Raw genomic sequence first — 15,412 nt, 5'->3', positions numbered from 1 at the left:
TACTAACAAGCAAAAGTAAGTTCAGTAGTAACTGCCAAGCAAGCATGCAGAGGGGAAAAACCCTACAGCTTCTGTAATTAGCTCTGCTAAAAACACAGGAAGAGCCATACAGTAGAGAAACATTGCACAGCGCTATTTGCATGAAAGAGGTTCCCTCTTGCTCCCCTCCATTCTGAAGAAGCAGTAACAAAGTCATTGCAAGGAACAGAAGACCTACCCTTCTGACACGAGCTTCATGTCAAACCTGTTAGCCTTGTGCCCTGATAGTTTCAAGCGGAGACGACTAAGAGATGCACAAAGAGAAGCTTGGCTCTATCACCTGCATGCACAGTACAAGTCAACTCTCTGTTGAAGAGATGCACCTTTTCATGTAACGCTATAATAAAGACACTTTAAAAACAGAAGTATTTCTGTACTGAGCCTTTCAGTACCCTCAGCATCTCAAACCAGAAATACAATGCATCTATATAAAAAACCTGGAGGAAAAACATCCCACACACCCACTATATTTAGGTATCCCCCTGCACGTCCCCATACAACAACATCTGTGCTTTAGCGCTTATTCACACCTTTATATTTGTATATTTGAAATTATTAAGACATTCTTACCTGTATATCCTGCCCACCAGCCCCAGGAAGCCACCATAGCTAAAAGCCACTTAAATAATACTCCTTCGATATACCAGAAGCTTTGACTATCCAACACTCGGAGAGGCTGCAGCATAATTAAATACAAGACGTAGGACGGAATAGCAACCAGGTTATTGGCGACCATAAAAGCGAACCTGAGGAGTGCTTTTAGGCAGACACAGCCCACCCGCTGGGCCTGCTCGAGAGTCACGGCCATTCTCTTCACAGCGGAGGGCGCGGGACCGTCCTGCAGGGAAAGGGAGAACGAAGCTCAGGTAGCGCTGCCGACCCCAGCCCGCTCCCGGCCTCTGACCGCTCAGCGAGGCTGCTGCCCCCGCTGCAGGAGGGCACGTTGGAAGCGGCTCGACCGCAGCTGCGGCCGCGTCCCCTCCCCTTCCCTCAGCGGGCTCCGGGGGACCCCGGCCCGCTCCCGGCCAGCCTCCATCTTCCCCCCCAGGCGCTACGGCCCTGCCGGCGGCCTCTCCCCCCAGCCCGGAGGGGCTGACAGGAGCCGGGGCCCGCGGGCAGGGCTGAGGGGAGCGGGCACGGCCGCGACACTCACCTCCGGCAGGGCAGCGGGGCTGGGGGAACAGGGCCCGGCGGTGGCGGCAGTGCCGGTCGGCAGCGGCTCATGGACCTGGCGGAGGCGGCGGCCCCGGAGGTGCGTGGCTCGGCCCCGGCAGCGCTACTCACCCTGCGGCTCCCTGCGGAGAGACAGAGACAGGGGGGCGGGCGGCGTGAGCGCGGGGGCCGGCAGGCGGGGAGGCGGGAGCGCCGGGCCGGGCGGGCAGGCGCAGACCGCGGGTTCACCTCAGTTCTCCCGCTCCGGCGGCCGGGCCGGGCTGGGCCTGGAGCCCCTTCCCTTCCCTTTCCCTTCCCTTCCCTGCCTGCTCCGCACAGCGCCAAGCGCCAGCCCTGCAAGGACGGGCGGGGGGAAGGACCCTGCACCTGCCGGGGAGCGGGGGCCCGGCCCGGTCCGCGCAGGGTCCGTACCTCAGCGTCGCCGCCTCGGTGCCCGCCGCCGGGGCTCCATGCCGGCCGCTGGGGCCGCTCTCCCCGCCCCCGGCGTGACCGCCCGCCCGCCGCCGAGGAGCGCCGCCCCCCGTCCCCTCACACACACACGGCAGCGCCGACAGGGCCCCGCCGCCCTTGGCCGTGCCTCCCGAGGCGGCTCCGAGCCGCGGAGGGGCAGAGGCAGCGGGTGCCCCCCCGGGGGTCCCCCATGGGGCTGCTGCCGCCGTTAGGCGGGGGGACAGCGGGAGGGAGGGAAGTGGGCCGGCCCCATTGTCCCGCCCCTTCGCCTTGGCGACCTACTGCTTTGATCGGCCTTGGCCGCTACTTGGTTAAAGTCGTGCACAGGCTGCCCCAGGAAGGCCGTACTGGCCCCGACAGCAACAGCGCATTTTGTCCCTGGGGGTGTGTGTCCCTTCCACGTGCTTTTTATACATCAACTTACAGCTTCCTGCCTTCCCTCCCCTGCAGCCACGAACACCATCCTCTGCTTCCAGCGACAGTTAACCCAGGCCCAGCAGCAGCCGAGGGGTCAGACCCACAGCTCCCTCCCGACAGCCTGCACCCCACAGACCGCTGCAAGGTTCTGTGTAAGTAAACCGTCCCTTGTGGCGATGCTGTTGTGTTTCCACTGTGCCTGCCTGACACAAGTTACCCCCATAACCCCTGTACAGGCCTTGGAAGAGCACTGTCAGAGCTCCTTTAGCCCTCTCCTGGCTGACCCAGCCCAGTTTCCTCAGCTTTCATCTGGGCAGAATGGCTCAGTGCAAGTGACTGTAACTCTATTTGGGTTCTTGCAGGTGAAAAACCTACCCCTTAAGAGGGAGACAAGCCAGAAAGTCTTTTGTGCTGAAAAACGAGCCAGTTTTCAAATGGCAATACTTCAGACTGAAAACCGTATTGCTTTCACATACAAACAATACCATGCGTAGAGCGAGCCCACTGCTTCCTAGACAATAAGGCTTTAGAGACAGTTTGTACCATCAACTAAATTAAATCCAAACCTCCATTCCAGGCAGCAAACAAAGTTGTTACTGCAGATAAATTTCATTTGAGAACCTAAGATGCAAACAACCAAATAATGCCCTCATGTTCTATTGGAGCAAAACAAAACCAAACTGTTGACCTTCTGCACAGAAAGGATGGGTCTTGCCTAAGTGTTTCCAAGTCTGGGTGGTTTTCTGGCTATGTTATTTTCATTACTAGGTTAAATCTGACAGTTGCACTCTAATCATGAAGTCATTGAGTTGTTCTGAAGTGCTGCGAGTTTCAGTAAACTTTTGGTGGGTATCTTTTATGCAAACAACTCCGGGCATACTTACTTGAACTTACAGCAAAACTTTGCTCCAGCATCCTCAGGTAGAGAAAGGATAATTTTTAGGCCATAATTAAAGTAAAACAATAGCAAAAAAACCCCAAAAAAAGCCTTTTTTTATGATTCCAAGATCAAAATAATGAATTAAAATGAATTTCTATAGAATTTGGTATCTTAATTCACACTGTACAATTTGGAGTAACATTCTCAAGTCTAATGCATCAAACTGAGGGACAGCAGAGATTACATCAGACAACTGATGAATTAGGCAATTTATACTGCAGAAAGGGACTGCACATGGGGAAGCAGGCGCTACAAAGCATTCTTTGTCACAGTGACTGCCTTGAAGCTTAGGAAGCTGTGGTTTAGTGTTTGCTGAATGAGCTCCTAGGAAAGACCCACCCCTATTCCTTATGTCCTGGCCCTTCCATGGACAACCCAAGTGGTGGAAGCGTGTACAATGAAATACCCCTCATGGATCTTGAGAGGCCTGTTCTCTGTCATCCAGCCCAAGGCTCTGGGGGATCCTCTCTAGTATAAAGTTAACACACACGTGTATATGTGCCATTACTGCAAACAGAAAGAAGGAAGCAACTAAGCAGTAGAAACTCGGTTCATTTGGTCAAGTAACACTGAAGCTCAGCAGTTTCACAACTGGGTTTTGGTTTTGACTTAAGAATAAAAAGTGTTTCTCATTTATGGAAGCAATTCCTCCCAATATCTGAACTTTATGAGCTTTCTCTATATACCATTTGTCATTTTACTATTAGAAATGCAAAAAAGGTGAAAGATTAATATAATAAACTCTCAACTTGTGGCCCTTTTTAACCATTTCTTTGACATTTACATGTTATTTGATGGAATACCCCCCTGTAACTATATTTTCTCAGCCTCACCTAAATACTAACAAGGATGTCACTACTGATCGTTGTACAAATATGTTTTAATGTGCTTATTAACTGGCTGATACAGATACTACCATTGGTAGTATGAGATGATTGACTGAAGTCAAGGGTTGCTGGAGCAGAGAATTAAATTCTAGAGTGGAATTCTCCCACTCACCTCCAAAAAACCCTGCAACCAAAACCACAGGAAAATAAGGTAATTCCTGCCTGTAAGAAGGAAAACCATGCTATTACTGAGGTGGGGATGTAACACAGTCATAAACAAACACACGTGTTACATTCAGTTACTTTAAAAAGCTATGCTAAACAGCACACAGTTTACTGCAAAGGAGCTGAACAGTCTGGAAGATTTTTAACTCACACAGGCTGGATTTGATCCCTGGATCTCGCTGCAAGATTCAAGCCAGGTTTTGGTCATATACCCCTTGAGAGACTTAAGAAGATCCTGGGTTGTGTCTTTGGGCACACTTCAAGACGGGAATGAGTGACTGGCATTCTCATGCAGTACCAGTTCAGTGGCAGGTATTTGTATTCCGACTTTGCCGCAGCATTACGGAAGCCTGCAAGCGTAGCTGCGAGGCAGGAATGCACTGCAGGCATTCAAGTAGTGCACAAGTCACAGAGGCATGGATAACCATAATGAAATCCAGGTCCAAAGCTATAAACACCAAACTAACTGAGAGCTTTGTTTCTGGAATTCAGAAACAGCAAGTTTTGGAATGCTTCTGAACCTCTGTCTGGGTCAAAGACTGAGAAGTAAAAAGCTGCTCATTCGTCCTGACAGATTCAATCAGTTCTCTCTGCTTGCTTTCCTTGTAACAAACTGAAGTCACAGATGCCATATGGTCAGAGAAAAAAAAAAGGATTAGGAAGATGCATCATGTGCTGATGACACCAAAACCAAAATTACTTCTAAAAACCATAAAGGCTTGTCATGCAGAAAATAGAGACAAGAAAATAGCCTGAGAAATCTCAGGTATTCTATAGAGCAGAAAACAACTACTGTTCCCAACCTCTCAGAAAGAAAAGATGTAAGCAGACAAACTGCCACGAGGAACTACAAAGATGGGAGCATGTGCAGAGCACAGGCTGCTGGAAGATGTATAACATGAATCAGGGCATATACTCTAGGGACCATAAATCTGGAAAGTATTGCAAGTGAATTGTTACCATTAGATTTGGAAAAAGAACAGGTTACACAGGCACCAAGAAGAACTTAACAATTGTGTTTTCTACAGACTGCAATAAAGAAAGAAGGGAAAAGAATCACAGAATAGTTAGGGTTGGAAAGGACCTTAAGATCATCCACTTCCAACCCCCTGCCATGGGTAGGGATGCCTCACACTAGACCATGTCGCCCAAGGCTTTGTCCAGCCTGGCCTTGAACACTGCAAGGATGGGGCATTTACCAAAATAAAAGGGAGCAAGCTGTGGGACTGTAAAGCCAATAATTTTTAACTTCCAATTCTGAGCTGCTTTACTGTGTCAGATACCCTGGTGTGGAGGATTTTTGCACTGCTGTCTTGAGAACATTAAACACTGCATTCATTTTCGTAACAATAGTTAATCCTTCCAGATATGCTCCAACAGTAGCTTCCGTTACATTCTCCATATGAGAGGCAAAATCCTCTCCGTTCTCCAAGTAAGTTCTTCGCTAGAAAGGATGGAATCAGTCACTCCATCACTACCAGCTGTACCTCTGGAGAAACACAGGAAACATGCTTGTTAACGTCCCTTAATCTTCAGTGCCAAGCTGTTCCTGCATCCTCTCTTACTCATCCAACAGCAGACCACACTTCTTAAAAGCTTTACTTTCAGTAATCTCTTAAATGCAGGAGTTCCTTTTGAAGATTCACATCCATGTATCCCACACAGAATGTAAATCCCAGGCCATTTTCTGATTTTTTTTTCCTGGGAAATAAATGTTATCAGACTATTTGACCTTCTGGTCAAAGATGGTTTTGTTTGCATCTTAGTTCCTTTAAGGACACTTCAGGGTAACATGAAAATGGAAGTAAAATGTGCCATTGGCTTCAGTCCTTGCTGCATTCCTGTATTTATGTAAAAAAGGCTTTAACTGTCCTGACACAGAGCTCAGCTCCCTTCCCTTGCCTCCCTCTCCAGAGCCACATGCAGTACCCCTCACCAAGATCAGCCAGCTGCAGACAAGTCAGCCTTGGCAGTTCCTACAGTTCTAGCATAGAGTTGTCATTCGTGCTCATTTTCTCCAAGATTTCAAGTTCTTGGATTAGAACCTAAGTTTTTTCACATTAAAAATTACAGGCCTCAGAGAAAATGGGTCATCAGTGGGACCAGAAATAAATGCATGCTTCCCTCTGCTCTACCAGCTTGAGTTGACATCAGATCTCAGACAGGGTTAGTTCTGACAAGACTGCAGGGTGCCAGGTTAAGGCCTTGAGTTGTTTTAGGGCCATTTTTTATCCTGGAGAAGGTGGCAAAGAACGTTCCCTGGGTTTCAACAAAACAAAGGAAGGCGAGCCATAGCCAGAGGCCAGATGACATGGAAGACACAGCTATGCTACATCAGTACAAGTGCACATTATCAAGTGTGATGCTGGGGAAGAGAGAAGACCACTCACATCTAACGCTGAGTCTAACTATGGCCCTGGCACTCCATCTAAGTCAATCCTAGTGCAAAATGGATCTTTGAACAGGGAGAAATCTGCACTCTCCTGCTCTGTATTTCACATTGAGCTCATCTGTTGGATCACTGCTGCTCAATTTAACTGACAAACATAGACTCATAAAATCAAGCAGCTTAGAAAAGACCTTCAAGATCATCAAGCCCAGCCATTCCCCCAGCACTTCCAAGGCCACCACTAACACATATAATTGAGAGTTTGTGAACACTAAATTCTACATTATTTTTGGGCCCAAAATAGTTGGGTGCTCTCTACAGCAATGCATTTTTACCCCATTTCATACCTAATTTTTATTTATCATGTGTTTTCCAGTGGCTTCCTGAAGCCAAGGCAGTGTCAAAATAGATTTGCTGGGTAGGGACACATATAAAGTGATAGTTTGTGAACTTTTTCAAGTAGAGTATGTTCTGAAAGTATGTACTCTCTTACTTATGATTTGCCAACATTGGGGCTTTTTTTAACTACTTTTGACACATTCATTTCCCTTGTAGCAGAAAAGCAGTGTGATAACCAGTATCTGTAATTTTCCTATAGCAGAGCAAGGCCAGATCAAGGAATTTTGGACCTAGATAAGAACAGCACACTCAGCTTTCTTCATGACCTTACCATTTGTAAGGAAGGTGAAAAAGCAGAATACATCACATTTGAACTATTTGCCAGTCATGACTAGCAGAAGGTGAGGCAGATATAGCCACCTCTCTTTCTCCTCTACCAGCTATATGCAAATATCATAATTTTCCACTTAGGCATAGTGTGTTAGCCTTCACAACAATGCCACTCTTGGATTTTCCATCTCAATGTGCTTTACATAAAATGTATACATCATCTGTATAATCTTTCTGGCTCCTTTTGGTCTAGCATATTGGGAATATAAGCCCTCTTGTTGCAGCTCCAGGGCCTGTAACTCATATGCAGATCCAGTAAGACGCCTTGTAAGCTTATTTCACAGTTGTTCAAATCAGGATCGCCTTCAGACACAAGGGAGGTTAGCTCTCAAAAACAAAAGTTAGGTTTTAAACAGCTGAATCCCTCAAAATACATTTCAGTCTCCTTAAAGATGCAGAAGCTCCCCTTAAGTTCTCTTTTGTGGCTACAGTTTTTATAAGGGTGTAAGATTAGCAAGAGCTTAGTATTAATCACAGAGTGACAATGCCTGGAGTCTCAGATTTGTGACTTTTTGTTCATTTTAACAAAATACACATTTTGATCAGACCCTCAACAGTGCAGTAACTTAACATACACATCTCCTAATAGGAACCCCTCTGTTGTTCCTGTATTACAATGCCATGTCAGACCACACCATATTTTCAAGTACCACTGCCTGTAACTGTGAACTGAATAATTCAGGTGTTCTGAGGTGTTTAATTTCTCATTAAAACTAAAGACTTCCACAGAGACTGGTTATTAAAGATGGATAACAGGTAACACTGCAATGCAACCAAATGGTCAGCAAGCAAGGAAGGCTTTCATTTGTTACTGCAGTGTAACTGGGTTTGTGCTATACTGTGTGTGTGTCAGTCAATCGGAGGCTTAAGTAGAGCACAACAAAACTGGGTTCTCATCTCAGTTACATGGGTGCTCTTCACCCACTGACACTCCTGGCACCAAGGGAAGTTTGAGCCGAGGGATTGCTTTTGGTTTGTCTGGGCCATATTTGGGTTTTGTTTGTTTTTAAAGAAAGAAGCTCTAGAGCCACTCCAGCTACTTACTGAACATTTAACCTCTGTGTTAGCTTGGTTCTTTTATCTGTGACATTGATTTACTTCAATCAGATCTATCGATTCCTATTACTTCAGGCAATGATGATATGCTGATTACATACAAGCATGTGCTTTGCAAGATTTGTGTAAGCCCATAAAGTTTGCATATGGAAGCATGATACAAGCACAACGATTAAGTCAATCTGTCTTCAGGCAGATGGGACTCCTAACACTTTCAGCTATCACACTGGTTTGTGAATAGCCATTTTGAAAAGGAATGTAGTAAAAAATGGGGATTTGACTCCACTGAGTTAATCCCTAACATTCTCCATCTCTAGTGGCACATTAAGCACTACGCTGCACACTCCTGACCATAGAGACCATGTGCTGTGAAGCTCCTGTTTTCTTCAAGCTTGTTCAAGTTCATTTCAAGTCAACTGTTACCAGAGGGACTGTCTTGGATTTTGGTAAACTCTTATCAAGGTCCAGCTGGTGTTTGTAGATCAAACCGCAAATACAAGAGAACTAAATAAATACTTATCCTGTTACTAATATGTTTCTCACACTCAAATTCATAGTGAATAGCTTGTTATAAAATTGAAGAGGTATTCAGACTACTTGATCATTCTTATGCTTGTTGGACTTTATATCAGTACAAGCTAAAATTAACACTGATGTTTCAGAAAAGCAGTAGTTTTTCTAGCTGAAAAAGAAAGTAAAGAGTCCAGTGTAACAACGAAAGCCACCTTTGTGGGGGAGTCTGTTTGTCCATGTGCTGGGTTCCAGCAACTTCAGACAGCACTGTGCAAAGTACAAAGATCCATCCCAGTTGAGCTGACTGAAGAACTGGGGACAAACTGATCAGGTCTGAGCCAAGGTCCACTGGGCATTTCTAGGAAGTAGGTATTGTAAAATAAATACAATATTCACTGAAGTTTGACCAGGACTCAGGTCAATCCAAAAAATGCTTCATCTTCCCTCCCTCAGTTTAGTACAGCATGCAGCCTCCTCATTTTATGATGCCAGACACAAGCTCTGCAACTCCTTTTAGCCTCCTCAAGACTCTCTTTAACTGGGTTACCAAAAGAAGTAATGATAAATATGTCCATGCTGCAGGCTGGTTATGCAGTTTGTGCACAACCTGAAGCTAACTGAAGAAATCGCACAAACTCTGGGAAATCCAAAAGGAGAACTCACACCATCATTTGCATTTAAGCCACCTTCACCCACATCTTCTGCAGTCTCGCTACCAGCTTGTTTCATGGCTCAAGCACACTATTGCTGTCTCCCTGCTGAATATTGGTGTCTGTGGTTGATGGCAATCAATAATTTCCTTGGGAAAAGTTCAGTTAAAGCTGGCGTTGGTTAAACAGTAACCACCGAGTTAGATAATATTATCACTTAGGCATTAAAAGATAGCCTGGTTTTCTCCTTCGGAGTTAAACATGTAGGAGAAGGTTGAATCACAGGAAACCCTCATACATCTTAGTGCAAAACTCCAGCTAAGGTTATCATTCTAAGCCAGGGATAGTCCCAGTGTGCATCAGAGGGAGAGAAAGGGAAGAGCCTGCACAACTGCCATCTTGTATGACTGGCATCAACGGGAAGGCCACTCCTGTCCTCCCCACAGCAAATCCAAGCTAGGCAACTTCATCCCAATACGTACGAAAGCCAACAGTCATCATCAGTCAAAGAGAAATCTTAACCTAGTGAGATCAAAGTAATGCTTTTATATGCTTCTTACCACAGACACCCAAGACCAGTTTCCTTAAGTCTGTGCCATAGCACAAACATGTTTGTAAAGGACAAATGTGCCATGTTTTCATGACACAGAGTGAAGTGCTGCCCAAAAGCTCCACAGCTTGGCACGTGCAGCGAGTGCTGGAAATTGTTCTTCCTAAAATACCACAATTGTTTATCATTAGTGCTATTGATGCATTTCAACTTAATAAAATGTTATGAAAGCCATTACTCCATTGTTAACTGTGGCTAAGAAAAGCAATCCTAATGGTGTGGATGAATCCAGCCAGACCACAAGGGATTACACAGTTTGATTTGCTTGGTCTGTCTCATAACAAAAAGGGAGAGGAAAACAAATCTAAGGTTTCAAAATTATAGAGACATAACTTTAAAGCTACTTTTGCTTAGATTTATTAATACACTGTGTCTTTCAGGGAAAAAAAATATTAAAGAACATAAAACCACAAGAGAAGGTCCCTTTACTACACAAAAGTGATGCAAAGGGAAAAGAACAAGCCCTCTCTCTGCTTGATTCCACGAGTAGTTGTCAAGGCTATCAGACAGGGGAAGGGGGAGAAGAGGAAACAGGCTGATGTGCTGAGGTTCTGAGTGATTCTCAAACAAGATGTGCCTTGTGTTAATCCTGAGTGGTAAAATGATCCATCACAGCAAATTCAGTATGGTAGAACCATAACTACTTATCACACTTCGCTGTGAGAACTTTGGACTGATGTAATTGGGGTCAAAATTTAATTGCATGTCTTTCTGATAGTATTTCTAAGTGGCAGCATGTCTGGAAATACCAATTCAATAAGCAAAAAGTAAGTAAAATGTTATCTCCGCATAAAATGTCTTCATTGGCAAACTGTAAGTAAGGATCAAAGCAGTAATATGCTGGAGAAGTAGCTAGATACAGCAGTGTAGGCATTAAGCTGCCATTCAATGTTATTTTCTCTGTACTTGTGTATTCCAGAGGATTCTTGCCTCCTGAAACCAGCCTCATGTCCTCTTCTCCACTGTTAATACTCAGTGATGACTGGAGTTAGACCATTACTAAAGCAAAGCTACTAAAGATAAACACAAAACAACATCCAGCAGTTGAAGAACAAACTGTATTGGATTCATTACAGCTTGTAGTAAGAATTCCCAGGCTTGAGTGGTGAAGAAACAGGAGAAATTGTGGGGAAGTACTTCAATTCCAGACTACTTTGGTGCCTGAGATTATCAGTTGGCAGTTTAGTAAGGAAGAATCCTAGCTAGGGCAATGTCTTGGACACAGGGGTCTGCAGGAGGCTCTACCGTGCTCAGCTATAAACTGTTCCTTCTCCTCGAGGCAGGGAAGAGTGGAAGCAGAGGCTGGCTCCATACCTGCTAGCCCCACATCAGCTACAGCTATCTCAAGCTGGGGCGGAGGCCAGTCATTTGGAATATGCAAATGATATTGCACATTCCACTCCCTACCACACACACTAGTAACATCTGTCTCCAAGCAGAGGTGCTATGGGAGTTGTTACATACCTCAGCTACTGATCATCTCTCCCCTAAGGATGGTGTACACTGTAAAAACAAACAACCCACACCCCAACCAACCAGCCCAAACCCCAAAACCATGGCAGTCATTGGATGAGGCCACAAAAACATTCCATGGGCTCCACTCTCATACATGGCAGAGACACTATCCAGGACTGCAAGCAAGCATAAATCACATGTGTGCCAAGCTATAGCAGAAAGGCTCATATTTCAGGTGAGGGAATGCTCTTAGATCTCTGATACTCATTATAGTGCCAGAGACCTTAACACTTGCTCCTGGCCATTAAATTTTCCTAATGGAATGTAAGAAGGAAAGCAGCCCCAACACAGCCTGCTCAGGCAGAGGCTGTTGCTCACTGTAAAGCAGCAAAGGGTGATCCTTACTGTTACCCCACCACACACATGCACATTATTTATGTCCCAGATCCCTCTACTCTTTCTTGTCTCTGACAAATTCCAAAGGGTCACAACTTGTGCGAAGATAATTTAAGGGAATGACAAAAGGAATCACAGGTGTATTTGGAAGGACTGGCTGCAAGCAGTGTTGCATGGGATGAAGCTCTGGATTATGTCTCGGGGAGATGGACAAAAGATGCAAGACATCAGCTGGATGAAGACACAATTGAGTAGAAACCCACTTGTAAATTGGAAGAATGAAGGCAAAAGTAGGGAAAAAGTTAAGTGCTTACATTGCTCAGATACACTGAGTAATACACTCTAGAGAAGCCTAAACCATTGCAGGAAGATTTGCAAATCCCTGCTTTTACCAACACCCCCAGAAGCAGTCATTCTTCACCAGTATTTACCTTAGAAAACACCATTACTTGACTTTATGGTCAAACCAAAACCATAAAAACATTAACTTGCAACTTGAGTCTAGCCATCCTGCCGGCCAGAGACCTGCAACTGCCCAAAACCTCACACTGGCTCTGGTCATGAGCTTTAAGAACAGATGACAAATATCCTTATAGAATACAATGGATTAATGTACTGTTCCAATAGGACAGAGTCAAGTATCATAGAAAATCCTATTTATTTGCTATTTCAGTTGAAAAACCTGTGTTTTCACATATTACCACTACCAGCTCTTCCTAGGTCTCTGTGCCCTTGTTCATCCTGGGAGCCGTATTGCTGGGATCCTACCAAGCCTGTACCAGCTGATGTGGCTCACACTGAATTTCAGTGGAACTGTTATAAAAACCCTGCAGGGTTTCTACAAAGGTCATCGCTGTGTACACAAGTGTACATTCATGGATACCTTTTTGTCATGCAAGATGAACAGTTTGAATTACTGGGTAAATTCACGTGAACTCAGGTAATATACATACACCAAAGAACTTCTGCATAATCTGGTTGTCCAAATCAATGACTTCATTTCAGGGAAACACAAGCTGGAATGCTCAGATTGTTCAGTCCAGGCTACAGTTTCACACACAAAGCCATTTGCATGTATTCAGTTCCAGGCTAAGTCCATTCCTAAGTACATGCGTTGTCTGCAAACAGAGTTCAACAGAGCTGCTACATAAATGCAAACCCATAATATTCTGGATCGGGGTACACTGCTACTGGACTGGCCATTAACAAACCAAGTCACACACAAGCACAGGAGCATGTAAATTCTAGCTGTTGCTACCAGCTAGATTAAAAAGGATGCTTATGAACAAGATCCGAGTTTTAGCAATTCAGAAGTACCAATTCTGTTACATTAGCCTTGATTGAGTACCCTTAAGATTAGTGATTAATCAGTAAAGTTGCAGCACAGCATACACTGTTTTAGTGCATTTATGAAATGCACTGTTCACATCTGCCCCCCAGGTTCAAGTACCTCAAGATCCTTCCCAGATTCTTTCAGAATTCACCTTTAATCTTCGCTACTACAGAAACATGTGTTTCTCTTATCTCCCACCCCCCTTCACAGTTGCAGATGCTTACACAGGCACAAAGAAAGACTTACATCCTTGAGGAAAAGGTGGAAAACTCTCCTACTTCTCCAGTAAGTGGAATGCCCACTCAGCTGTAGCTCTTCCTGCTCCTGGGTAGTCAAAAGAATTCCAGAAACAATCTCAATAATGCCATCATTAATCACAAGGAGCATTCTTTGCAATGACTGGATTCTTTGCATTGCCTTGATAATGGGTAGGTATTTCACTGTTATGTCCTGCCAGGTTTGTAATTGAAGTGGCCTGGCAGTTTTAATATTTCAGAGTGGCACAAATGAGTCATGGGCTTGACTGCTCCTGCTGAGCATGAATTATGTACCACCTTTTAAGAGAGGTCCAATGCAAAACTATAGCAGAGATCCTGGGCCCTGGATCAACACTACTACAGCATTTATCCTACACTGAAGGAAACTTCAGTCTGCATTCTGTTCAGAAACGTGATTCCTGTGAACTGTCTAATAACCCCATCACAGCTATAGATTGCTTCTCTCTTGCAAGACAAGGCCACTTCCACCTCTGGGCTGTCATTTCAGCCATCAGTGTTTCATTACTACACTGCAACTTGTACTAAGAACAGGTACAAATGAATCACTGCTCAAACAGCCCAAGTGCTCTGAGCAACCCAGGTTCCAGCTTCCTTAGAAACTGCTCAGAATCTTTCCTTGAAGGTAAAAGACAAAACGAGTCACGTTTTCCTTCCCAGTTCATCTCAATATTCCAAACCCCTCGTTTACTGAGATACAACCTTATTAGTTGCAATCATTTTTGTGAGCACAGAGGATGTTTTGAGTTTCTTCTCTCCAAAAAGGGTAAGATGAGGAAATAACCCAGGTGATAATTACAGTGATAACATTTGGAAATAGCAAACTTGCAGCCAACTTTTGGCAACTGGCAAGGCTCACACAAGTGCTCCCCACCTCCTGCCCACACTACCTTTCCTACAGGTTTCAGTGGAAGACACTTGGCTTGGAAAGCTTCCGTGAAGGTCCTACTCTGCTGCTCCTTTATTCCTTCAATAGCCGAGTACATCAGGCACAACCCAGCTGAAGGCCAAATCAAAGCTAACTGAATTGTCTAACAATATTGGCAGGAGGACAGATTTTACTGAACATCTGGTTCTTGCTTTTTGCTTTTAATGTATCCTTTTTTAAGCCACACTTCCCAGAGTAAAGTACTGAAAATAAGGAATAAGATTATCCAAAACATAACTTATGGCTTTCGTGACTGTGGAGAAGCAGCTCAAAGTAAAAGCTGAAGAGATCTAAAACTGCATTTTTAAGATGCATTCAGATTGCACAGCAGAGTGGCCAATGCCAACTTATCCCTAGGCTGCCCTGGATGGAGCTGCTGGAAGCAGTCAAAAGATTTAAATAGGAAGAGGGTGCCAAGCTCCCAGCAGCTTTCCATATCAAATATTCCCAACTCTGCCAGCAGAAGGCACGTGGGCACATGTAGGTGAGAACTCACAAGTCAGAAGTACATTGTACCACAGGTAAAGAGTGGCTGATTTGGTAATAGATTATTAGCATGGAACTGCTGTTATTAACCAGGATGAAAAGGGCAGTGCCCAGACAGCACAAATCCCAAGAGAAGCAGAAAGGCACGTTTCAGGTGATGAGGCAGGCATCGCCTTTCCCATCTGTCTTGTCACAGCAGGAGCTCACTGTGTTTGTATTACAGAATGAGCTTCACTGAAAACAAATGTTAAGCTCCCATATTCCTCTCAGGAAGCTGTTTTTCTGGTGAGATAGTGTTGACACCTATACATAAATACATTCAGTGAATCATCAATGTTCCCATCTGCCATTTAGTATACTCATATCATTAAAGGACAGAGCTGTACACGAGTACCCAGGTTGCAACACAGGGTTTGGCTGAGATAAGTTTTCATTTCAAAAAGAAACGGGGGCTAGGGGAAAGATTGATTCATCACTGTGGCATCTTGAAATAGCTTTGCTCAAAAGCATTACTGCTGTGC

At 44.8% G+C, this 15,412-nt stretch overlaps 2 protein-coding genes across 2 annotated transcripts in view; both read right to left on the bottom strand.

Annotated features, from left to right (window-relative positions):
* LPGAT1 (lysophosphatidylglycerol acyltransferase 1) overlaps positions 1–1,687 on the bottom strand; it is a 59,251-nt gene extending 57,564 nt beyond the window's left edge. Inside the window, exons 1-3 of the mRNA XM_034060595.1 lie at positions 1,624–1,687; positions 1,193–1,334; positions 610–877 (exon numbers count right to left, since the gene is read on the bottom strand). Coding sequence (XP_033916486.1) covers positions 610–847 — 238 coding nt within the window. The 5' untranslated portion in view covers positions 848–877; positions 1,193–1,334; positions 1,624–1,687. The remainder of the gene's footprint in view (positions 1–609; positions 878–1,192; positions 1,335–1,623) is intronic.
* The window catches only part of NEK2 (NIMA related kinase 2), a 92,776-nt gene extending 78,383 nt beyond the window's left edge, over positions 1–14,393 (bottom strand). The window contains exon 1 of the mRNA XM_034060594.1: positions 13,449–14,393. The gene's annotated coding sequence lies outside the window, so the exon portion shown is untranslated. The remainder of the gene's footprint in view (positions 1–13,448) is intronic.
* Between the last annotated feature and the right edge of the window lie 1,019 nt (positions 14,394–15,412).

Source organism: Melopsittacus undulatus, chromosome 3 (assembly GCF_012275295.1).
Source record: "Melopsittacus undulatus isolate bMelUnd1 chromosome 3, bMelUnd1.mat.Z, whole genome shotgun sequence".
Lineage (NCBI taxonomy): Eukaryota > Metazoa > Chordata > Aves > Psittaciformes > Psittaculidae > Melopsittacus > Melopsittacus undulatus.
Note: the sequence above shows the minus strand (reverse complement) of the source record. Positions and strands in the feature narration are given on the sequence as shown.